The 25,198-nt window shown below is 39.3% G+C and overlaps 1 protein-coding gene across 1 annotated transcript in view; it reads right to left on the reverse strand.

The window, feature by feature from the left end:
• cdkal1 (CDK5 regulatory subunit associated protein 1-like 1) overlaps positions 1-25,198 on the reverse strand; it is a 238,241-nt gene that overhangs the window by 114,452 nt on the left and 98,591 nt on the right. Inside the window, exon 8 of the mRNA XM_030393565.1 lies at positions 18,965-19,068. Coding sequence (XP_030249425.1) covers positions 18,965-19,068 — 104 coding nt within the window. The remainder of the gene's footprint in view (positions 1-18,964; positions 19,069-25,198) is intronic.

The raw sequence follows: 25,198 nt of genomic DNA on the forward strand, positions 1-25,198 counted from the left end.
CGCTTGTGTGGCTTTCATCCATAGCTCTCGTCTGAAGTACGTAGGACATTAGCTTCCATTAACTGTTGACATAATGAGCTGTAACGGTCACGTATGAGACTGTAGCTCTGGATGTCCAGGCGTCGCAGGTTATTGCTACCCTGTGAGCAGAGTTGGGGACTCTTGCACGGAAAGCTTTGTCTCCTTGTAAAGATTTGGAATCAATGTAAGTGTGAAAAAGCTCTGGAATGGAATAACATATCTTGGCTCCAGACTGTGGACCATGTAGCGGAAGCCAGTAAGAGGAGTACTCCAGTTTGTATTACAATTTAAAAAAATATATATATATATATATATATATATATATATATTTTTAAATCGATCTTTGGAAATTTAATAATCGATCATAATCGTCAATATTATAATTGCGATTAATCGTTAATCGATTTTTTTCACCACCCCTAGTACACAACCATGCCAGTATTTAAGTATCAGACCCAAAACAGGCTAAGAAAGGACTCAACTCTACAAGTTCAATATCCAAATCACAAGAAGCTGAATTCTTTCGTTATAGGTAAAATCACTTTGTTATTAACTGCACAGCTGCACAGATGCCCCGGCCTACAACTCTTGTTCTCTTGATGTATGAAAATGTTTGTTTGGTACTGATTCCAACAAATGTCATATTATTATGATTTTAATAGTTTCTTTCAGCAAAAAAAAACAAAACAATTTTTGATGCAAAAGTAATTATTCCCACCTGTTTGAGCAGGTTGTATTGGTCATTACATCATGCTATCCTAATGCTCAACAACCCCACAAATAAGCACTCTATTTAAACAATAATTTACCCAGCATGAACCTGGCTTGCTCAACCAAAAAACCACACCAGTGGACAATGTATCCCTTGGCCAAAGCCACAATACCCCCAAAAAAGTGACAAATAAAGTCTACCCCATATAGCTTCTAACGCCACTCCCTTGGTGTTGTTTGACTAGTCTCCCAGGCACTTTAAATAATTGGGTAAAAGTCATAAATGAATGTATAAATATTTGTTTGTGTATTTTATTGCCTAAAGCCCTCAATAATTAGACTGGTACACACATCAGTATAACAGCAATGCTGTAGAACAGCTAAAATCATGGTTAATAAATTATTTCTGCAAATCATGAACTAACTGCAGGGCTAATATTTTGCTGCAGATTTCTCTCCTTATTCAGCTGAATGGGAGATAAATTAGTTGCTGATGGTATGTGCCTTGAGGAATGTACTAAGGTTCAGCCTTTTCATAAGCAATCTATTTATCTATCCATCTGAGTGTAGATAAGCCAACAGTAGCTCAACATCAGACAGCAAACTAAGCGAGAGAAAGATTAAAAAAAAAAAAGTACAGTGGTTGATAAAGGACAGAGAAGTTATACACAGACTGCAAAACAGGGAGAGATATGTGAGAAAATTAAGACTAAAAGGCGTCTGATAAGACAATAAGGTGATTAAGTTAGAGAGATGTACACATGAAAAGGCTGGCCTAGGAAAACTGATGTGAATCAAAATAGAAAGATGAGAATGCGAGGGAGATGAAACTGATTGAAAATGAGAAAGGATCAAAGAATGGTAAGATGTAATGACAGGGAAAGATAGAAGAGAGGAGAGGGGGGAGAAAAAGAAAAAGACTGATGGAACTATCATGTGTGATGAAGTGATGGACTTAATACAAGAAAACAGACAAACACCAGAGCAAAAGTGGGACAGTTGCATAATGTTTAAGATTGCAGACCAAATAATATCTGTTTGACTTTTCATTTCTCTGTCTGACTCCAACTCTTCTCAAGGGGCCATCCTCATGAAAAACAAAAGAAAATCCTGGTTCAATAAGGAACATTTAAGTAATAAATATTTCAGTCTCTCTCCACTGGCTTTCAATAGTCTTCCTCATTTGATTCATTCCTCTTTTACAGGTAATGAGTTGTGTTGATCACAACATTAATGTGGGGTTCAAGTTAATTACAGGTAGAATAACCAATTAATTGTGATTTGAGTGTCAAGTGGGAAAATTAAGGACAAAGGGAATGAGTTGCATGTCAGTCAATTATAAGGATCAGATTTAAATGAATTGTCTTTGAACTAAATGTAAATGTGATTATAAGTGTATTAAATGTGTTGTCTGTTAACAGTTCACATGGATTTAAAAGACAGGATGTTTAAAGCTTGCAAGTAGAAATGAAGATGATAAAATGAAGAAAAAACATACTGAAATCTTTTTCGATTGGTTAATATGTATAATGTGAACTAAGAGTAGATCTGCACTGTGAATGTAATCTACAAAAAAACATAACATGGGAACCTCAAAAATGCAATAAACAACTTATTTTAAGAAGCTGAAGGGCATTGTGAAAATCACCAATGACAATGTCAAACTTTTGCTGATTGATCAAACGGCTTGGTGTAATGTAAATGGAGTTATAATGGAGTGCACTGAGCATTTTACCATCTTTCAGCTTGTTGTTTTGTTCTTGTTTTATGGCTTGTGACTTCGCAAATACATATTAGTCTAGTCCTCAGTTCATTTCCAATTTCTAAGGGGGCATTATCAATGGACATGGACCAAAAGCTCGTGGACACATCTGGATAGACCTTTAACCAATCAGAGCAAACAAAAAGTGATATTCAACCATTCAGAGCAGTGAGACTTATGTGTCATATAGCACTGAATGACACATGCACGTTGAGATGGTTCTTGATCTGTTTTCAAGTAGGAATAAAAATAATTGCTTGGCCATAAACATTCTAAAACTACAGAGGTGAGAAATAGAAAAAACAAATACGAGAATATGGGTTCATATTTGGCTCATAAACTCTGCAGGGTTTGACAGTTTGATGTGCGTTTGTTGCCAACAACCAATCAGAGCATAAAACTTCAAATCTGGATCAGTGACGTTCCTCAGTCAGTCATCCTACCAAACTCACCTCCATATTAGGGAAACAGTTGTACTGGCCTGACACGAACGAAGTTGCAGGGAAAACTGTCTGATCGGGAGGGGAAACACACATCTGCCAGAACAAATAACATGAGCTCTGCAGATTTGTCTGGTTCCCAGGGTAGCAAATTTTATGTTATGAATTACTCTCACATCTCTTATCAGTGTCCTTTCCAGGTACGGCGGGCAGCTGTTTTATACTCAAAGTACCTGTCCAATCCAAAAAGGAGACAAAGAGTTGGTAACTTGCTGATGAACATGCAATGCATCTTTATTATATATTCTAGGCAAACGTTACACTGTAAAAAATGTCTGTAGAAATTACGGTAAAAAACTGTCAATAGCAACAGTAAAATACCGTAAAATAAAAAAATTGTATATCACTGTAGTAAATACATTAAAGAAATGTATTTACACAAAGAATTACCGTAAATCAAGAAACAGTAAATAACTTAAATTTTACAGCCATACTAAGTAGAAAATATGGAATTTACTGTGAATGTTATAAAAAGTTTGCTAAATTCACGGTAAAATACCGTAATGTCACAAGCGTGTAATTACCCTAAAATTGACGGTATCATTCTGTCTGAATTACAGATTTTGCTGATGTTTACGTTTAAATTTACGGTACACAACCATTAAATCATACCATCATTTGTATAGAAAGTAGAATGTTAAAAAGTATGGTATATTTAAGCAATACATCATGACAGGCCGTGGTATGTGCTTATTATATCACAGTTAAGGGGCATTGTTCGGGCCGACACAAAGCACTTAATGCAATAGAAAACTATAAATGTTGTATTATTGTCAAAACACAGTGAATTAAGATAAGATTAACTTTATTGTCCCACAGGAAAACATAGGCCTACAACAATCGTTAGAGTTTATCATATAGAGTTTTATTGCAACATTGTTAACACATCCTTTTTGAATAATATGGAAGTCCATTTCCGCCACTTGATGAAAAAAAATTATGAGATACTAAGTCAAAATTATGAGATAGCTAAGTCAAAGTATCTCATAATTTTTGTCAAGTGGCGGAAATGGGCTTCCTTAAAATAATAGTATATTTTATATCTTTCTTTTGTATAGTGAAAACACAATTTCTATTTTTATTTTATTCTTGTACATGACCTTTTTTTATTATATGTAAAACATGACAATGAAAACGTTGTTGTGTTTGTAGTTGTTCGTGTCAATAAAGCTTTAAGAGAGAGAGAGAGAGAGAGAGAGAGAGAGAGAGAGAGAGAGAGAGAGAGAGAGAACCTGAGTTAACGGAAGCTAGAAATTTTGAATTTCAGTTCACCGCCATTGCTTCGCGCCCACAGGAGCAGTGTTTGTTGTTGTGACAGAGAGACAGACACACAGCTAGATAGATAGATACAGACAGAGAAGACAGACAGAGAAGAGAGAGAGAGAGGACCGCGAGTTAACGGAAGCTTGAAATTTCAGGTCACCGCCATTTCTTCGCGCCCACAGGAGCAGAGTCTCTTCTTCAGGTAAGCACATTCACAACTCATTGAGACTGTCTGATTAACGTTAGCTAGCCGCAGAGCCACATTAGCTCTTATTCGTTGACTTTCAAGCAGAGGAGTTCAGGTAGCTATATCTTAAAAGTTGCTGGACATGTCACTATCTTCTTTTTGCCGAATAAAAGAGTCACTTAAGGGCTCTGAGAAGTCGCTAACGTTAGCTACAGCTAATGTTGCTAATGCTAGAAAAATGTTTAGCTGTAACTTCTGTAGCAAGTCGGTTAAGACTTTGATAATGGAGAAACTGGTTTACTCTTAATAAAAGATGATACAAGGAGACTTGGATGTATTACGAAGGAAACATTTATTGACACTTGATCTAGGTGAATTCAAAGATAACATAACAAGTGAGAATGATCCCTTTAACACCTTAGCCATACAATTTTTTAACAAATAATTTCACCTTCTCCACAGCACGGTGCAGCTGGATAATGTAAGGCAATCAACTTTGCAGGAATGCGGTATGGCCAGTACTCTGATTCGTGGTCATCGTTATCAGCACTCATCTTCAGTGAGTACATTTAAATAGATTGGCTTCTGAACTGGTGCTGCCATTAAATGTTTTTGTTTCTTCATACCTGTCAAATACTTACATGGCCACATCAATAATTATGTCTCCCATATATGTCTACTACCCTGTTATCTGGAGTTCCTTAAGGGTAAATCCTCGGAACTATCCTTAAAAAAATCAAAATCACTGATTCGATGTCAAATCCAAAGGATTGTGTGTTTTCAGCTGTAGTCACTCTCCACAGTTTCTCCCTCAGTCTCTCTCAATCTATTAGATCTGCTAAATCTGTTAACTGTTTTAAGCGCCTCCTGAAATCATATTTATAGGATGGCCTTTTTATGAGATTTTTTAAACCTACTCTTCATTCACCATTTAATTTTTTTTCTGTTCCAACTTCTTTAATTAATGTTTTCTTTTTTGTTGTTGTTGTTGCGGGAAGCACTTTGCAACAGTGTAAGTGCTATATAATAATAATTATCATTATTATCATTAACAATGTTTTCTTTGTTGTCTTTCTTTGTCTGGTTGCAGTGAGATTCATGCCAGTCCACAGTAAACACCTGATTGAAGACTGCTGGTGAATTTTCAAGCAGGAATGATGACAACACCTGCCCAAAGTTCCAGTTTCCTTAACATTGTAACATGTCTGTATGAGACTCTGTCCCACCTGTCTTCAGTCAAGTCTGGACCCAATGACTCAAACACCAGTCTTGTCAAGGTAATTAGAGGTAAGCTATGGTTCATGTCAGTGTAGCAAATGAGTAGATGCAAGCACTCAAACTACACTCAATCGATCTCCCTCAAGTGAACGGTGCCAACAGCTTCATACAAACATACAGTAGAAAAAAAAAATCAGTATTATGGACAGGATTCAGGATTTAGGCTGCAATTCGACAAGGGTGAAACAAATAGTGATGATCACTTAGTCCTGAAAAGTGACTGTTTCTACTTTTCACACTAATACAATAAAATAAATGAAATACTCCTGATGATCTGCAAAACTATATTCCAGAGTACTGGTTTCATTCTATGTATAGCTCATTGGAGCTCAGTTTAACAGCAGAAGGCTGAATTTATCTCTGTAGGCATCATGCTCAGGCACTGCATCAATCTAACCTTTGCTTTGTTTCTTTTTTCTGGCTGCAGAGAGGATCATGCCAGTCTACAGTGGACACCAGATGGACAACACATGAGTCTTCAAGCAGAACTGGTGACTGCTGAATGCTTTAAGTTCCAGTTTCTTGAACACCATGTCCATGTTAAGAGCCCTCTTCAGCCAAGTCTGGACTCAGTGACTCATTAGTGTTGATCAACACAGGGCAAGTGGCTCCTTTTTTCATGACGTTTATTTCTTCTACCATGGACTATCCTTCATATGTATGGACACACACTGTCTTTTGAAGATGTCAACACTGCCTTGTGAGTATACTAGACAAGTTCTGTTTTTCAAAGAGAATGTGTATATGCAAAGAGATGTTCTTAAAGTTTATCAATTATAGTCTGTACTTTGGTTTACAATGGGCTTAATTGGTTATTTCCTTTATAATTTACCATTTGCATTTGCTGACTGTAAAATCTACGCCAACAAACTGTAATTCCATGTGTGTTGTACCATATTTTTTACGGTGAAATTCTGGCAACCACAGCTGCCAGTATTTTACCGTAGTTGAACTTTGCAATAAAATACCGTAATATATCTTACAGTTTTACCGTGTTTTTTCACTGATGGACTGTAATTAGGTTTACAGTATATTATTTTTAAAAGAATTTACCGTAAACAGGTTTATATAATAACTGTTATTTTTACAGCAAATTACCGTAAACAAATAACAGTTCTCTAATGTGAAATTTACAGTTACATTGTGACCGTATTTTCTACGGTAAAGTTCTGGCAACCACAGCTGCCAGTATTTTACCGTAAATTCTACAGAATTTTTTTTACAGTGTAGCTGTTCTGTAACGATGAACATGTAGGCTGCTATAAGATTAGACTGTGATAAATGTAGGCCTGAAACAAGGAAGATCTGTACAAAGGTGATGCAAGTGCATTCAAGTGTGGATATGTTTACTGCCATGACAAACATACTCAGTAAGTCATTATACTGTCCAACGACAAGCCACTGAATACTTTTATCATGCACCTTTTACTGATCTGAAGCAGCCTCCATGGAAATCCACATGACACAAATGTGCCACATGGCAGAAACTTTAATCCCTGCAGGTATCTAAAGGGCTTTTGTTTTGTGACACTGCCAAAAAAGCTGAAAGGGTTCAAACAAGGGACTGTGTAGATTAAACAGCCCAATTAATCTCTCCCTCTCCAGACTCCCAAGCCCCAAGTCTAGACTTCAAAGCCGGCACAAATGTAAGGACTTGAGCCACTTGCAGCTTTGTTATTTTTTTTTCCTTTTACACTGGTGTGTATCATGACTCATTGGGGCTTCAGGAAACAACCTTGTAGTCATATAGTTATCTTCAATAGAAGAGCGGTTATGAATCAGGCAGGACAGAGAGCAAAGGCTTCCTCGTTTTCCTGCAGGATATAAAAAAAAACATGTATACATGTGGAAAGAAAAAAAAACAAAGAATGTAACTCTCAACTGAAAAAAAGACATCACATGGAAATAAACCGAGGCTGGTGCAGGGATTCAGTATTATGTCTGTATGCGTTATTTTAGAGAAAGATATGGGTTAGTAAACTTTTGAATTGTCAAAATAAATTTTAAGAAGCAGTACAAAAAGATAGGATGGGGTGGGAGGTGGAAGAAATAAACTATGAGTAAGTCACAGAGAGGGGATCAATTATTAAGGCACAAACAGGGGTAAAAAGCTGGCATAGAAAAAAATAATGGTTGTGGTACACCACTTTGTACCTTAATTAGCAGATTAAGGTATCCACTGTAATTCTCAACTGAATCATACCACCTGCCTCTCACTGTTCAGTGAATCTGATTAATAAATGTGTTTTTATGTTGTTTATCTAAGTTGTTTGACACAGAAATGAAAGTTGCAGTGGAACTGAAAGGGGAACCCCAAACTATATTTTTTGAATGGTCAGTCCTTGCAAATATTTACAAGCCTACAACAACAACAACAACAACAGCGTCGAAGAGAGTGTCATTTATTTATTTATGAGACTCACATGGACTAACAAGGAGGAAGTTGGTATGTAAACAAAAGAGCAGGAGTGTGCTTAAACAGCTTGGGAAAGGGAACAAACACACACACACAGGCGTTTTGGGAGGAAGAACTAAAAGCCAAATGTGAGTCAGAGGACTAACAGCAGTTAAAAATTTTAACAGGCACAAGCCCACTCTGGGTGCATGTTTGAGAGACTGTGTGTGTGCGTGTGTGTCTCTGTGTACAGCCATACAGACAATAACAAGGCCAGTGAGCCGAGCACATGGTCGGGTGTGAATGTCAGTGTCCTACTGCCACCTATTGACTGAATGTGGAACTGCTCTCCCCTCCCCCACACGGGGTTGTACAGTAGGAAAATACAGTAGTACACACAGCCTTTATGTGAGAGAAACAGCCAGAGAAGACTGGGGACAAGAAAAACTAAATATGTATTGATGGGAGAGAGAAGTAATAAAAGGGAAGAAAATTAATTCTCTTTCAGACTGACTTTTCTCACTACCACGACAAAACAGTATTGAAATCTGTTATGTATTTTCATCTGTTGCTCAGAGGTCCATTTTTGATGGCCTTCAGCTATTCAAATTCCTTTAATCAAATACCTTTACCTTACCTTTACCTTTTTACCATAATGCGTTGTTGCCTTTGCTTAACTCTTCAGTGTAGTAAAGTGTGCGAAAGTTCATACAATGCTATCTATCCGACAACAAAAACAACACGCAATACCATTATTGAGGCACAATTGTTAGTAGCAACACTTTATATTTAACATACAAATATAGTATAGAAAGGATTAAAGAAGAATTATTTGTGCACTGCTAACATAGATCTAACATACCATGTGGTAAAGTCTGTTTACACAGTCACAGATGTAGTATAGGAGTATTATAAACTAGCACCAGACCTATACAGTAAAGAGTACTGAGCACAGAGTTAGAAAATGGTGCATTATGGCAAGAACGCTCCACTACAATACTGAAGTACAGAGTTTAGTTCTCAAAGTGATAACAAGCAGGCTTATATGTGATATAAGTATGTTATACAATCAGCGGTATGATACAATATAGAGCATTTAGTAGCACTGAGGTTTCTAAATCAATACAGTGGACAGTAGGTAGGTCAGTAGGACTATAAAGCATGGTGTTTATCAAAGCCTGATGATATAGTGAAATGGAGTAGGGAGAGAGGAGAGGTGTGGACACAAGTTCACAGAGGACAGAGCAGATGGTGTCTGCTGGACTTACACAATCACACACACATACGCACACACATACACACACTGGTGACATAATAGCAGCATGCCAGGTGTGCAGTTGGTGGCCTGCAGTCTGGCATTGACTGTGAGTTGTGAGTTGTGTGTGTGCGTATGCGTGTGTGTGTGTGTGTGTGTCTGTGTGTGTGTGTGTGTGTGTCTCGTGCTCTCTTTGTGTGAAAGGGGCCCCCTATTCACTAGCCTCTGCTGCCAGCTTGGCACTAAATCACAGGACAAGACGGTACACGCGCACAAACACACACACATGCATGCACACACCACCCTCTGCTGTCTTTTTGTCCAGTCCTGCAGAGGGAATGAAAAGAGGTCAACTAGAAGACAGAGGGACCACGGCAAATGAAGGACGACGGCAGTTTAGCTGAACTTTAATAGCAAAAAGACAAAGAAAAGATATTCAATATGGTACAAGAGCAAAGACAAGAAAAACAGAAAATAACTGTTCTCTCTCTTCTTCAGTGTCTCAGTAGCTATTGTCCCAGCAGTGAGCTGGCTCAAAATGAGAATACACACACACACACACACACACACACACACACACAATCACCACCATGGCCATGCATAATGAGCAGTGGTAGAGGTGAGACTGCAGCTGGGCTGTCCAAACCATGCCTGAAGACACTGCCTGAGGAAACTGCACGTCTGTCTGTGTGTGTGTCTGTGTGTGTGTGTGTGTGTGTGTGTGTGTGTGTGTGTGTGTGTGTGTGTGTGTGTGTGTGTGTGTGTGTTGTTTAAAGCCAGATGAGTCGCAGTTACCAAACAGCCAAGAGTCTGCTCTGTTTTAAACTTGTGAGAATAATGACACAGCCAATAAAATATTCACACAGAGGAAAGGAGGGAGAGTGAGATAGATATCAGACACAAGCAGTAACAAGACGAAGGGGGGGAGAAGAGCGTAAACTGAAGGATTCTCAACTATATCTCGACTGTGGCTACATTTAATGGGAACCATTACCCAAGTACAAATGGTTTTCAATCACTCCCTTGCAACTTACCATGGCTAAAGCACCACTGATGTCACATCAGACATGTCACACCACAAATACTGGCAGTTAGGATACCTGTTGATGAATACTACATAACTGCACCGAGCCAGCGCACAGAGGGCAAAAGAAGACCATGTTCTGAGCACCTAGCCATAAAACAAATGAAATGAAAAAACACATTATTTTTACAGCTAAATGGCTGAGCACCAAAGCACAGGTGGAACTAATGACATCAGCAGTGGCTCAGTTCCACTTTGGGGTCCAGGTAAATTAATCCAGTGTGCTAGCATGAACAAAACCAAGACCCATGAAGTAGCTTACCTACAGTAAAAGGAATGAAGTTGATTTTAACGTTATCAGCTACACCTGAGCTTTTTCTGTATGACAAACCAAAATGTCTGTTGTGAAAAGGGTCTGTACAGGACCCTGGAACTAAAGTTGAATGGATCCATGATTAGCGCCATTACTTGCACCTGTGTTTGACAAGTGAACATGTATCTCTCTATAAAAGCAAGGAATCTCTGTCTGTCTGTCTGTGTGTGTGTTCCTCAAATATCTCTGCGGATCAGGATCAGACTGACCTGAGACTTACAACATGGCTGCTGCGTGGTTTAAGGGTGTGCGACGTCGCATTTGTTTGGACTGCAATGATACCATTAATAAATTATTTCATAAATGCTTTACAAATTTGCGAGCATTGTCCACCGGAGCCACCACAGTCACGTGCGCACCAGAGCCAATCACTGCAGAGCCCACCGCGACCCCCCACCTTAAGAAACAAGCAGATTTATACCTGCAGCAGCGCGAGCTGGACCGGGATTTTGCCGGCCGTTCGGTCCCGTTCTGTTTGTTGCATCTAAACTGACTGTTGTGTATTAATGAGACTAAAAGAGTCTGGACCAAGTCTGTTCGGGTCTGAGGAGATCCGGAGACGCGCGGACAACAAAGTGGAATCGGAATCTGTGGATGTTCGTGTGTAGCTAGCTGCTGGCCTACCTCCCGAGGCGATGGACCAGACACACTGACACGTCCCAAACCGGACCTAGGGTAAATAATGTCCGCCGCGCTTTTTCGCGAACATTGCCGTCACGTTTGATTTGTGTCTGGTGCAGGAAGAAATGGTAAAAAACGGGCTTTTGTCACGAAAGTGTCCAAGCAGCAAGTTTGGTTGTTGAGGAACAGGAAGTTGTGGGAGGGACTGAGGCGGATGAATGACAGGTCGGTGTCTAGACAGCGATATTGGAAACACATTTTTCTTACTGGCACTGCACTAGTACTGTAAAAAAGCCCAGCTGAGTTTGATAACTGAGGTTGGCTACTGAAGCAACACACTCTGCACTGACTGTCAAAGCAATATGAGAAATAATCCAACAAATATACATAGTCGAGGATTCACACTGTTTATTCTAAAAAGATAGACATTTCAAAATTGAATCAATACTCTAAGAAATATTTACGTATCAAATACCAAAACCATCCCCATCCGCTTGCTGTAGTCCATATTTTTCTCATAAAAGGCAATTACTCAAGTCTCAAAATCACCTTATTCTAAAATTCATAATTCATTAAAAATAATAAACCATAACCATAACATTACTGTGAAGCAATTCTGATCCAGTTAGGTCACTGTTTTTACATAATCATGCTGCCAGCATAGGCCTGTCTTCTGTACAGACCCTTTATTTGGATGGTTCACAAAATATGTGACTTGTATTGGAGGCTTTCTGCAAAAGCATTTGAAGTTTGGGTTCTACAAGTGGAAAGAAAACCCTTAGACAATGAGTTATACTCAGAAGTAAGGCCCTCCCCTTAATCTTTGGCACTTTGCTACCATGCTCAAGCTTGAAGCTGCTCAGCGATACTTAAATTAAAAATGCAAGACTTGTTATCACTTCTTGATGTGTCGGTTGTGGTGACATATGTTTGAACTCCAGTGCGTATGTGTGACTGAAGTCTGCTCTGAGTTTTTTTGGCTGCACAACAGCCAGATTATGAAAAACTGTTGCTCAAGTCTGAACTCTTTCTCAGTGCAGGAGAGCACACATGGAAGAAACTTCTGTCTGTGTGAAAAATATCAGCAACTTATCAGCCTGGAAGATATTCAGAAAATCCATTTTTAGCTTTTCCATGAGTGCTTTCCCAGAGGATAATAGATTTGACTGCTTCCACACACACACACAGGAAATGTGTGTTATTGCATGCATGCTCAGCAGTTTTCCACACGGTCTCTCCAATAGACAGCACTTTGATGGTGGTGACTCAACTATGATCAATGTGTTCCTATCAATATTTCAGTCTCTCTGCTCGTCTGCCTCTGTGTCTCCATTTCCACTCTTCCTCAAGTCTCAATCGATAAGAGACAAATTAGTGGCCAGCTTTCTTTTAATCTTCTTTCCTCCATCTCTTTTACTTGGATGAATGTCAACTGTAAACACGCCCTCACATCTGGTTTGACCCTGAAAATCTGTGAAACAGCACTGTTCTTATTTTCTTCACTGCACCACAGCATTTTTTTTACTTTTCTAATCTAATCCATGTTGTAACTGTAATATAAATACTAAACTTTAACCTGGAGGAATCAGTGAAGCGGGCATCATTTCGGGCAGATTTTGGCATCCACGTCTGTCCTTGTGTCATATTGCGTTGGCAGCAGAGGTAAACAGGAGCTGACACCTGTCACAGATGTAGGCGCTATCCAACAAGCTAACCCACATATCTGTCCATCTATCTGTGGCTATCTGTCATATGTCATCCAGCTGGAGCCAGGAAACTAAGCAGTGTCATTTCGGCTAATATCTGTGTTTGACACTGATGCCATCAGTCATGTGGAAATGAGGAAAAGCACATGATACTGGTGAATATTAGTGGGTATATTTGATATCAAAGTATGTTATCATTAAAAACGAGCATGATGTTAAATTAAACAAGATAACTCAACAAATTTAACATAATGTCACTTTAATGTGCAAAGAAGTAGCTCGTGTTTCATGATAATGTCCAGGCTTTACGTTGCATTTTTGGTGGTTTTGCTTTGGATTGAGAATCAAACATTTTTACATTAAGAAGAAAAGCACCAGCTGTTGTGTCCAAGAAAAAAACAATACTGGTGATACGAGCTTTCAGTGGTGTGTTGTCATTGTGCCAAGACTCGCTACAGCCCAAAATTCAAGCTGTGGTGTGACTGCTGAGATGCATGTCGCACACTAATGTACTATGTCATGTGGGAGTGATAGCAGTGTGTCTGTATCTGGGGCGTCACATCCTGTTTCAGACAGGGCCATTTCAAAAACATACTACTGGCAGTTTAAAATGACAAGGCGACAGCCACAGTGGGTGTTTGCAAAAATAGAGTTCTCTCTTTTACACAGCCCTGGCACCTCACTTTGTCTGACTGGCCCCATGTTTCCTGTCAGATTTCTAAGAGGTAGCCACCACTTTTACAGGACAGGGGATCGGCAGGTTTCAGAGGTGACGGTCTATTTAAACATGCTTTTAATGTAGACTTGAATGTCAGAAGAGCCAGCCAAGTTCCAAATAACCAAATATAATGCATTCTAAATAGGCAGTAAAGAAAGCAACATAATTAGGTTTTTATCTAACCAATGAGAAAAAAAGAACACAAAGAAAAAACAAAGAAACATTTCATGAGTTGGATTCGTACTTGTTTTGAACTGAATATTTGTCAAAGCAAGTGACCCAACGCATACACCCACACTTAATTATAGGTCTGCTCACATATCATCATCCATCATCAAATGACCACCGAGTGGAGCATTTGGGGGAATTATTTTAGTTACTGTTATGCTCACAATTTAATATGACTCCTCACATGTGACAAGCATTTTTGCCCAAAATTATGTGAGGCCTTATGTTACCGTACAGGTTGTTGTAGCCTGTCCATTGCCGCAGAGGGTCAGCCTTGATGGGAGACGGGACTCATTGCAGAGTCAATGTTGCTACTGTAGTTCAGCTAATGCACTAACTGGGGGGCTGATTTGGGGTTTTGTAAAAACAATGTAAAAAAAACACCTCTACTAGACCAGTAGAAACAAATCGAACACAAAACCCATAACACAGTAGGACATAATTATTGTATAAGGGAACTTGAAATTCAATTTGCATATTTTGCCTGTGAAGAAGTCTTGCATAATTTGGAGATTAACAATGAAATTTTTATGAACTGTAGTGATTGATTGTCATATTTTGACAAACTGTACAGTTTGATGTAACTATGAAAGTAAAATGGTGGCCATTACTGGCAATGAGAGAAACAGAAATAAGACAGCATGAACCAGAGATGGAGTAAAGTGCTTAAAGAGCCATGATAGTGAGGCATGCAGGTGTACAGACAGGAGAGCAACAGGAAGGAGGGAGAGATGACAGAAGGGGTAAGGAAAGGAGAGGGATGAAGGCAGGAGATGTTTAAAATTTAGAGGCCTAACAGGGAGCGTGGTGGAGGAGAACAATCACTGTTGGCAGACTGCTGGTGGATTGAGGTTGCTCACTTCCATCTATGGTGCTCACCTCATGAAGAATACTTCCATCTTCAGAACTGCTCACCCAGAGAAATATGGTTAAATGTTTCTCTACTTCTGGCTGTTTTACACACAGCTAAGGATATACACTTCTGTGCCCCTGCACATGCCAAACCCACACTCAATCTCTTGTTCCCAGCATGTCTCTGTCACACATAAAACTATGCCCATGAACTCCCACATGATCCCCACCCATACACTCACACCCACAACCTTGTCATTTCCAATGACATCCCCGGCCTCCATTACCTGCATACATTAACAAAACCGCTCTGATGTTAAAATTATACATTCGTACATTTGAATAATTCAGATTATTTTAAAAGCTGTGCACTCTCTCACTCTTTTTTTCCAGATGGAAAGAGAGCTATTTACCTTAAATCGCATTTGAATAAATCCCAAAAATCCTTTCAAAGTTCCATGGGATAAACCAATCAAATACCCCCAATGCTGGCTGACTGGCCCAATCAAAATTAGTATTCATACTTGCAGCCTTTTTTTTTTATTCAAAAGACATCAAATAGCAAATCAAATTGCAGCCTATTTGTGAAGCTAAATTTGTTTGAGATAAGAAAAAGGTGTCTAATAGAGTGAGAGTGAGAGAGAAAAGGGGCATTGCTACAGTGCCATAATGTAATTCCAAACCTAACAAAAATATTTGGTGAAGTAAACAGTGTCCCTTTGGTTCATAAATGTTGTGAAAAATATTCTATTTGTTCAACAGAAGAGAAATGCATAATATGTGGAAGTCAAAATATTCATTATATGGCCACAGGGTGATGATGCCCAATTATTCTTGAGATGAAACCTGCTTATCACAATCACCAGTTAGTGTGTGTATGAGTATTTTTGTGTCAGACCACGTGTGTGTGAGAGAAACATTTACATGATGGTCAACAGGAATCAGGAAATAGGGTAGCAAATTGTGTGTCTTCCCGTGTTTCCAGCAGACACTATACATGCATGTGGTTGTGTGTGGTTGTGTGCTAAAGTGTGATGGTAGATGGGCCTGTCACAATATTGATGTTATCAGCTTACTGTACATATCTCATCAACTGACTGATATATGGAATTGACTTTAAACATGACCCAACGAAAAGCGTCATTTTTGTTAAAGGAGCCCAAGAGTCCATTCTGTTTATTGTTTTAGTTGTGTGTGTTTTTTATTTTTGTATTTATTTGGGATCATTTTTTCACCTTCCAATCACAATGTCTGAATTCACAAGTTATTAAAAGTTCACTGCTCTTTGAAAGGGTTTACTAGCATTAATATGCTATGATAATAAAGTCTTATCAGAGGCTTAAAATGGTCTTATAATGAAAATAACACCATTACTCACAAAATAGCATCCAACAAAAGTAGTTGTTGTGACAGACCTGATGGCAACTGTTACATGAGTAAGAAACGTGACAATAAGGTAGGAACTGATCAGCGAGAAAAAAATAATTGAAACGTTTCCAAACTAAAACACTTGATATTGACCCCAGAGAAAAGTGGACAGATAGTGAAACCTCATTTCTCGCTTCTGTTACCCATCTCTGTCTCTTCCAACTGTCTGTAAATCATGACAGGCGGTAACCCTCCAGCTTCCTCTTTCTCTGTTTTGAAAACAACAACTAACCGTCTCTGACGCTTATATTTCCTGCATTTCAACGGACTACACACAGACACACACACACACAGACCCATTTTATCTGACCTCCAAACTCAAGTTCCTGCTTTGTGTCCTACAAATTTAGCTAACCAAATATCAAGTCTATTAGAAGTTTGCACGAACATGCAATTTAGTAAATATTGTCAGTGGTTGTTATCAAGGCTGAAACAGAATTTTACTATAATACTTATTAGAGGCAAGGTTAAAGACAGGCAGCAACAAGGGCATATGTGTACATTACAGGAAAGTACTACAGGCAGTACACATTCACAACACATTCTTCCCAAATACCAATATGTGCTGCCTGCTTGTAACTTCTCTGAAATAAGTGTAAAAGGCAGGTGTATCTTCACCCTGCACGTTTACCCAAAACTCACATGCACACAAACACACACATCAAGGTTCAAGCAGCTGGTGAGTTTGCCCTTGACTGCCCAGCCCCGGGCACTGCAGGCATGGATGCAGCTGTTTTAAAGAGTTCTGGGTAGGATTTAGAAAGCAATGTCTTTGTCAAGGGTAGGCTTTATTTACACTGACAACAGCACTGTTCCAAACAAAGAAGTGAAGCCGGCCTTTTGGATTGGAATTGGATATATGCAAAAGTACAGCTATGTTGCTAAAACAAAAAGAAAATGTATATTCACATAGTAGCTAAGAGCTCAAGCCTGGTTTCCATCAAAGTACTCTTGGTGTAGTACCCTTTAAACCTGTATGTAACCCTGTAACTAAACCTAAACATGAAACCTCTTTTGTGTTTCCACTGAGAACAGTACTCTTAAATGAAGGTGTGGTTTTTACCAGGTGGACTTCAGGGCTAACCGCTTCCACTTTTCCAGCAGATAAGAAGCAACAGGGGAGACTCGTCGTGACTCTTAAGATACTGATGCGTTCATTAATTGAAACACGGCAATCTATACTGTACATTACTACCCGTTTAACGATACATTCAAACTGGTAACTTTCTGCTCCACACACATTCATCTCTTTTTGATGCCAATCTCTGTCTTGCTTGACCACAGACTTGCTAGGCCTAGCAAACAGGCTTGGATGTTTATGACAACAAGGAAACAAGCTTTAGTGATAAAAGGCTGCAGGTAGCAAGACAAACGAGTGCTGGTATGCAGTGTTTAAACTCCATCTTTTAGCGTCATATCAGTGTGCTAGTTCCTAAACAGAAGGTTGATGTAAAAAACAGGACTTAGAGCAGGTCTTTTGGTACCGTCTACAAATTTTGTTAGTGGAAAAGCAAAATAAAATGCTCTAAACTGAACTGAATCATACTGCTTGGAGGAAAACAAGGCTTTAGTGGCACCATGAAGAACACAATTTTCTGAGGGCGCAGAGGGAGCAGAGGGAGGCATTGTGCTAGACATTGTGTTTAAGTAGCATGTTTGTTTGTTCTTTTGGCTTTTCTACTAGCAGTGCCGGTTAGATAATGGGTTACACTACATACATAGTTAAAAAATAATTAAGAATAAATTAAACTCATCTGCCCAGATAAGTCAAGATTAAATAAAGAGATTTTGTAAATGTTCATGTCTGACAGCTCTCAAGAATGAGGACTTTGTTAGTACACTGACACTAGCTGTAGATGTGATTAGGATTTAAATCACAGCTCTACTAAAACATTCATGGTCAAATTTTCAGGTTGAACTATATTTAAATCATATGCATGAATAATGAAATACTAAAATGACAATTGACTTCAGCTTGTTGTGCAGTACTCCATGCATGAAGAACCCAAATGCAGCATTTGAAATGAATTAGGCTAGGTTTGTAATCCAATGAAGAAGAGGAGGGGAGCTCATGTGAGTGAGCTGCAAAGAAAATTAACATGGATCTGAATTCCAGTACATGTGCTTATATGTGCATTAGTTTCAGTGTCTGCTTATGCAGATGCAGTACAGTGATTTGAGATTCATCACCAGGCAAATAACTTTCAAAATTCAATAGATAATACACATTGTGTGTATAGTAAGTAAACTTGAAGTGTAACTTGTGTTAACAATTTGTAGGACTTGCCCTTGACTGACCCGCCTGGGGCTCAAACAGAGAGACATGGCCTGCTGTGCGGTTGGGGATTCTGGGACCCTACTCTTAAGGAACAGATGCCACGGCACAACAGCTGCTCAGCTGGCATCGAACTAGAAAAACCTAGTTATCCAATACCAGCACCTTCAATTAACCAACAGCAGCACATCCAGTCCCGCAGCAAATAAATCAAGCATATCAGTCATTACATTTGTTTAATATTCAATGACTTATTGCCCTTTAAGTTCCTCTTTTTAAGATTTTAAAATGACGCAGCATATAAACACCATCATTCAAAGTCATGTTGTGAGTGTGAGTGCATGTGTAAGAGAGGAAAGGTGCTCACCTTGGAAAGATTGTCTGGCTCTCTCCACCAGCTCTTCGATGGGGTAGCTGGCCAGGTCTCCTCTGGCATGCTTCGTCTTACAGTAGGTACATGCATTCAGACACCTGAAAGAAAACAGAGTTGGTGAGCGAAGGAGAAAGGGATGAAGGGCATCGTCAACACACTTCAGAGGAGACATCACAAATGAAAGGTAGAACTTTATGGAACGAAAGAAAAACTAAACTCATCCTTAAACTTTGTGTTGTATTACAGGTTGCGCAATTCAAACAAGCTAATGTTTGACAAGAAATGTGTGTATGTAAAATTGGCGAAATTCAGTGCAATACCCACAAGTTGAAAAATGTTATGAAAAAACTGCAATAAAAATGTTTTATTAATATTTCATGTTTACATCTTGCAGCCCACTTGGCTGGCAACACATGTTTGTTTCTATTTTTCGATATTTTTCTGTGTATTTTATAAAATTACAGAATTACCATTCCTACAACTTGACCAATAGAGCCATTAAAAAACTTTGGTCAACTGTTCTGATCTGTGGGAACAGGAGCAGGACTTGAGGAGAACTTGGTGAGTGTTCAGATAAATAGATGAGACTTCTTAATGTGTAAATGTAATCTATTCATTCATGCTCTCCCAAAAGAGCAGAAGCACGAGAATAAAGCCGGGAGTCAAAACTGTCCTTTCTCTCCTTCACTGTTTAAAAGGACTCCAGCTAACTCCAAATTAACCATGGACAGCTGTCTCTCAGACCGAGGCAAGCAGTGGAAAAATTAGACTCAATGCAGTGTTTTGTTTTCAAAAAGTAAAAGCTTAATTCAAACTGACTGAGGGAGGGAGCGAGGGAGGGAGTAAGACTCTGAAGAAAGACTATGAAAAAATTGAAATAAAAAACAAAATACACAGAGACAAAATGGGAAACGCTGCCTCAAATCAGATCCAAAAGCATGGAATGGCATCAACTCTGGGGGAGTCTTTGTTTAGGATGAAGGGGACTTTTATTCGAGTTGTCTGTAAATCAGTCCTGAAAAGAAGAAGGAAAGCCACTGTTAAAAGTACTTTTTGTATTTACTCCATTAGGATTTCATTTCTGGTCTTTAATTAGTCACACTGGGTTAAAATACACACTGTTACTATCATCACAGTAGTTTCTTTTAACTCACAATTTAACTGTTGGCCTAAATTTCTGCAGCTCCAGTTAGCTGCATTTAAACAGACTGTTGGGTGAACACAAGTTAAACACTATAATTTGTTACATATGTTTAAGAAAGAAAAATAAGACTGAGCTACTTATTCAGGGGGAAAAAAAAATGTCTTCCTGTATGGATAAAAAAAAAAAAAGTGCCACATGGCCACAGAGTACAACTATCAGTGGAGCCACACTTGTCAGGTGTTTACCAACATGGATGTAAAGCACAAAACTAATTCCCACAAGTTGAATATAGCACAGAAAGCAGCAAAATAACCAATCTCTGACTAATGCTGTACTACAGTCCAGCTGTTCATCAAGAAAACAACAGGACCATTAATACCACAGTACTACTCAAGCTAGTGTTTGACACAAATCAAAGATCAAAGATTCCTCTATCATGGTTTGCCGTGGGAGTTATATAGTGCGATGGCGAAAACAACTTACTAATGATTCATAACCATCAAATGTTGCGATACGTGGCAGCTGGTATAAGACTATGAAATTGGAATGTTGTAGATAACGAGCTTAAAGCCTGTATGTGTCCGTGACAGACACATGAAGAGAAAACAAAATGGATTCCCCAGAAGCTTGAAACAAACAGGCAAACAACACAAAACTACTGCTGGGCCCCAAAAATTACTGATTGTTGTGTTTATAAGATGGGTCACGTGGATTCCATGTTGCCAAATTGTAACAACTTTATCCAGTTACTAGTAATTTCCAGATGTATTTAACACCGACAGATCTTGCTTTGGTAGTGGAGAGACAATCAGTGTATCCTCCTAGTTTCCACTATGTGCTCTAGAAAGAATACTGTGAGACACAACAGACTGAGTCGAGAAGGCATTTCAGAGTAAGCTTCATCTCGACTGTTCAAAGTCATTACAGTTCGTAGGCAGTGTGAAGACGATCTCTGAGGAAAAAGTAACTTGAGATGGCATGCTCTTCTACTATTGGTTCAAATTCACTTATACATCGCTTTACCACTGGCACTTTAGCCATGCTGAGTCAAGTCTGGCTAACCAGATGTTGGCTGTGGATAGTAAGTTGACGACTGGCGGACTAATTAAGGTGGCAGTATCCTCCCCTTCTGCTATATAAATGCTTTCAAAATCTCTGTCTCTACAGAGAGAACAACAAAACAACCTTGCTAGCAGCAACCTACACATGAAAATGACAAGTTGCTCCATAACCATTATCTAGTTACTAACAATAGGAATGTTAACCACCTAGCAGCTGTTACATTTTCTCCTGCTGAAATGTAGCCAATTAAATGCAAGATTTCTGTGATTGGTTTATAGTTGCAAACAAGATAGAACATTCTTTTCCCCCATACCAGAACGATAATGCGTGCAGCCAGGCCCTTTTCCAGCACTGTTGAGATACTGTTGATTCAAACCATACAACGTTTATCCATGTTTCAATAACCAGTTTGAAAATGTCCAGTTGTGCCAGAGATGGAGCATCTCTGAGAGATGGTGTGATTGGAACAAACCAGCATATGCAGTCGCTGATTGATTACTACAAACCTTAAAAGCAGCAATTTAAGAGTTTAACAGCGAAATGTATAGATAAATGATCAAAAGAGGTCATCCCGTTAATGATTAGTGTCTAAGGAATCTATAGGTAGGTCTGCTTGACTGCATTTACTACACTGTGAAAGACCTATATAAGTGGCCACTGAAATAGCTACAATGTCTTTGTAATCATTTTGAAATACGACCAGGAACATTTTTAATGTCACCATGAAAAAAATGAAGAGAATATAGCTATCTGTGCACCTCTCCATCTATCTCTTCCTCTCAGGGTATTGCTTATCCTAGTTGAGGGCACTAAAGATGGCAGCTAGGTCACAGGACCTAGCTGTGGAGAAAACACAGACAGATGGGGCCCTGCATGCACGCGCACACAGATATACACACACACACACACACACACACACACCACCAGGGGGTCCATCCATCTTAATGTGATCAGGCCCAGCTGAGTGGATCACACCAACATTAATCTCAAGAGACAGCCAGTGGCCCGCTTGAGTGTATGTCTTTGCATCAATTATGTGCATGTGTGTTTATGTGCCTGTGTGTGTGTGTGTGTGTGTGTGTGTGTGTGTGTGTGTGTGTGTGTGTGTGTGTGTGTGTGCGCGTGTATGTGTGTGTGTGTGCGTGCGTGTGTGCCGCTGAACATTTGTCCAGTATCACAACAACGCATTAGCAGTTTCGACCTCTCCATCAGCCCAAACAGACTGCGACAACTAGTCAGCACCCTTAGACCAACAGTGACTGAAGGATAGGGGCAGTGTCACTCTCTCTGACACACACACACACACACACACACACACAGACACACACACACACACACACACACCCCACTTGCTGGGTTATCAATTATTCCAGTTTTCCCATAAGAGAAGAGATTTTGAATCACTCAGAATTTGATTTTATTACACCCAAGAACATAGAGAACTTTTAAAAACTGAATTCACACAATGTTTTCAAAATACTGCAACATCGACAATACTCAAGTGGCATGAGGGAAAATTACATTGAGAATTAAAACAAAATATTTCTCCTCCTTATCAAACCCCCATCCTTTCCCTTCTTTGTTTCTGTCCTCTCCCCCTTCTGTTTCGTCCCAGCTAATTAAACCACAGAGGTAGCTGTTGTACCTGACAACAGTGTAGTTCATCAATGTGTTACACTGAGAGAGGCTAGCTCCCCAGTGTGTGAGTGTATGTGTGTGCATATACTGTATGTGTGCAAGAGAAAGAGAGAGACTATTGTGTGGTTGCAGCCTTGAAAAGGTAACAAAGAAAGGAAAGCCCTGAGGTTCCTCTATACATTTGTAAACCCCCCTTCGCACATGCGCAAGTGCGCGCACACACACACACACACCATCATTCCCTTTGGAAAGGCTCCCATGTGCAGCATTTTTAAAGATACCGACTGGGAGAACATTGAGCAGGAAAAGGTTTTCTCAACGATAAGCATTTAGGGTCTACACATTAATTAGAAAACTGCTCTATACATAAACAAATCGGGCCATGTGTGCATTAACATCTGTGTGTGTGCATATCCGTGTGTGTTCATGGGGGCTCGTATTGTGCGTGCTTGAAGATGCAATTATGAAAACAAAGCTTAAACTGTGATGGGAAGTCTGAGCACTTTGCAAATTATGAGGGAAGATTATTCATTGCACTTATTGTTGAGACTGGGAGAGGGGTGGAGTGGGTATATGAGCAAACAAAATCTTCAAACTGCTATTATACGAGTGAACAAAGCCTCAAGCCTGTAAGTTTACTGTTCGTGTCATCTCAAAGTCAAAGTGGAGGTTGCAAAATAATGTGAAGTCGAGGAACAAAGAATGTTGACACAATGGAGTAAAGACCTATTAGGAGCAATGAATAGAGGATGATTACTTATTCAGTGAAAGGTTGGCAGCTAAACCTTATTTACCCATGATACACTGTCATGAGAGATGGTTGCATTCAAGTTACATGGGAACTTTGCATGCCTCTGATAGAGAGAGTATTCCTTATATCTCTATCCTTAAACCAGAATGAGGATTCAATCAATAAATAAAAAATCCAAGTGTTTATAACTTGTTATGGAGTTTAACCTCCTCAGCTCATTTGATTCAACAACATTGTGTTCAGAAAACACATCGTTGCACTTGGAGAAAAGCCAAGATTTTAACTGTGAGAATAACCAGAGCAATGATGTTCTCAATCTCCAGGTAACTGGATGATTACATGAATGTTGGTGCTATGGAGCATCACTGTGTACATAAATCAATGCAAGCATATCAGCATGTTCTGTCATTGCATGATGGATCTTCGGGGTTCCCAAACTAGGAATCTGACACTGTTTTTATTTCTATGCTCAGAATTTTTAGATCTTACATGTGTGAATTTCGGTGGCTTTTCAGTGTTTGCCCTTGAGCCAATGACGAGTCCATAAAAAAGTTTATTTGAGCGTCTGAACTGAAGTCTTTCCCATTGTGTTTAGTTACAGAAAGACTGGAACAATTGACTTGTAATGACTTCTGTGTTGGTCTTAACTCTCTGAATATCATCCTTTGTAATTTTGTTTTTGTTTTTCTGTGTGTAGATGTACATGTTTCATCTGGGGTAGACAAGTGTGTGTTTGAGTGTGTCCCCTAAGGCAGCTGGGGTTTGTCCCTCTTAGTGTTCAAAACAGGCTGTGTGTCTGACCTCTTGAATTCTGTTTAGTCTTGTGTTCCCAATGCTGCACACTGAAACAGCTGCTGGTGTGTGTGTGTGTGTGTGTGCCTGCGTGCGTGCGTGCGTGCGTGCGTGTGTGTGTGAGAGAGTGCGTGAGTGTGTGCGTGCGTGCGCTCACGTACGTCTAAAAAATGTGTCACATGGTGACCTTGTGTTTTACTGTAGCCTATACCCAAATTGACAGATTCCCCACCCAGTGAGATTCATGAAAACAAAAAATGGTTTTTATTTTCTTGAACATTTAAAATTTAATATACACAAAACATAAAAACAAACTTCATTATGATGACAAAATCAATGCGTTTAACTCAAAGCCCAGAAGACTCCGCCTTGTGTAAAAACTGCCGGTAAGACAGTGTTGTTTTTTTTGTTTTGTTTTTTATAAATGTATTCTGGCCCGCCGGGGCATGTTGTGATTGTGGTTGTGTACGTACCATAAAATACCAAATAATAGCCGGGCATTTATTTGTTTCAATCACTTAACAGACCTGGGGCCTCATTTATAAACATTGCGTACGCACAAAAGAAGGCGTACGCAACTCTCTACGCACACCGTGGGATTTATAAAAAGAGAACTTGACGGGAAAATGTGCGGTCCTCCACGCAAACTCTGACCCATGCATACGCACATAACTGGGGTAAGGAGAAACTGCGCCACTGATGGCAGAAGAAAGAAACTGGAGAAACTGTAAAACTGATACTGATCGTGTAAAATAAATAGTAATATTACCTCTCATATGAACAGTTTATTTGCAAGAGATGTATAAAAAAATAAACAATTTCTACAATGAATAAACAAGCA

The sequence above is a fragment of the Sparus aurata genome, chromosome 17 (assembly GCF_900880675.1).
Source record: "Sparus aurata chromosome 17, fSpaAur1.1, whole genome shotgun sequence".
Lineage (NCBI taxonomy): Eukaryota > Metazoa > Chordata > Actinopteri > Spariformes > Sparidae > Sparus > Sparus aurata.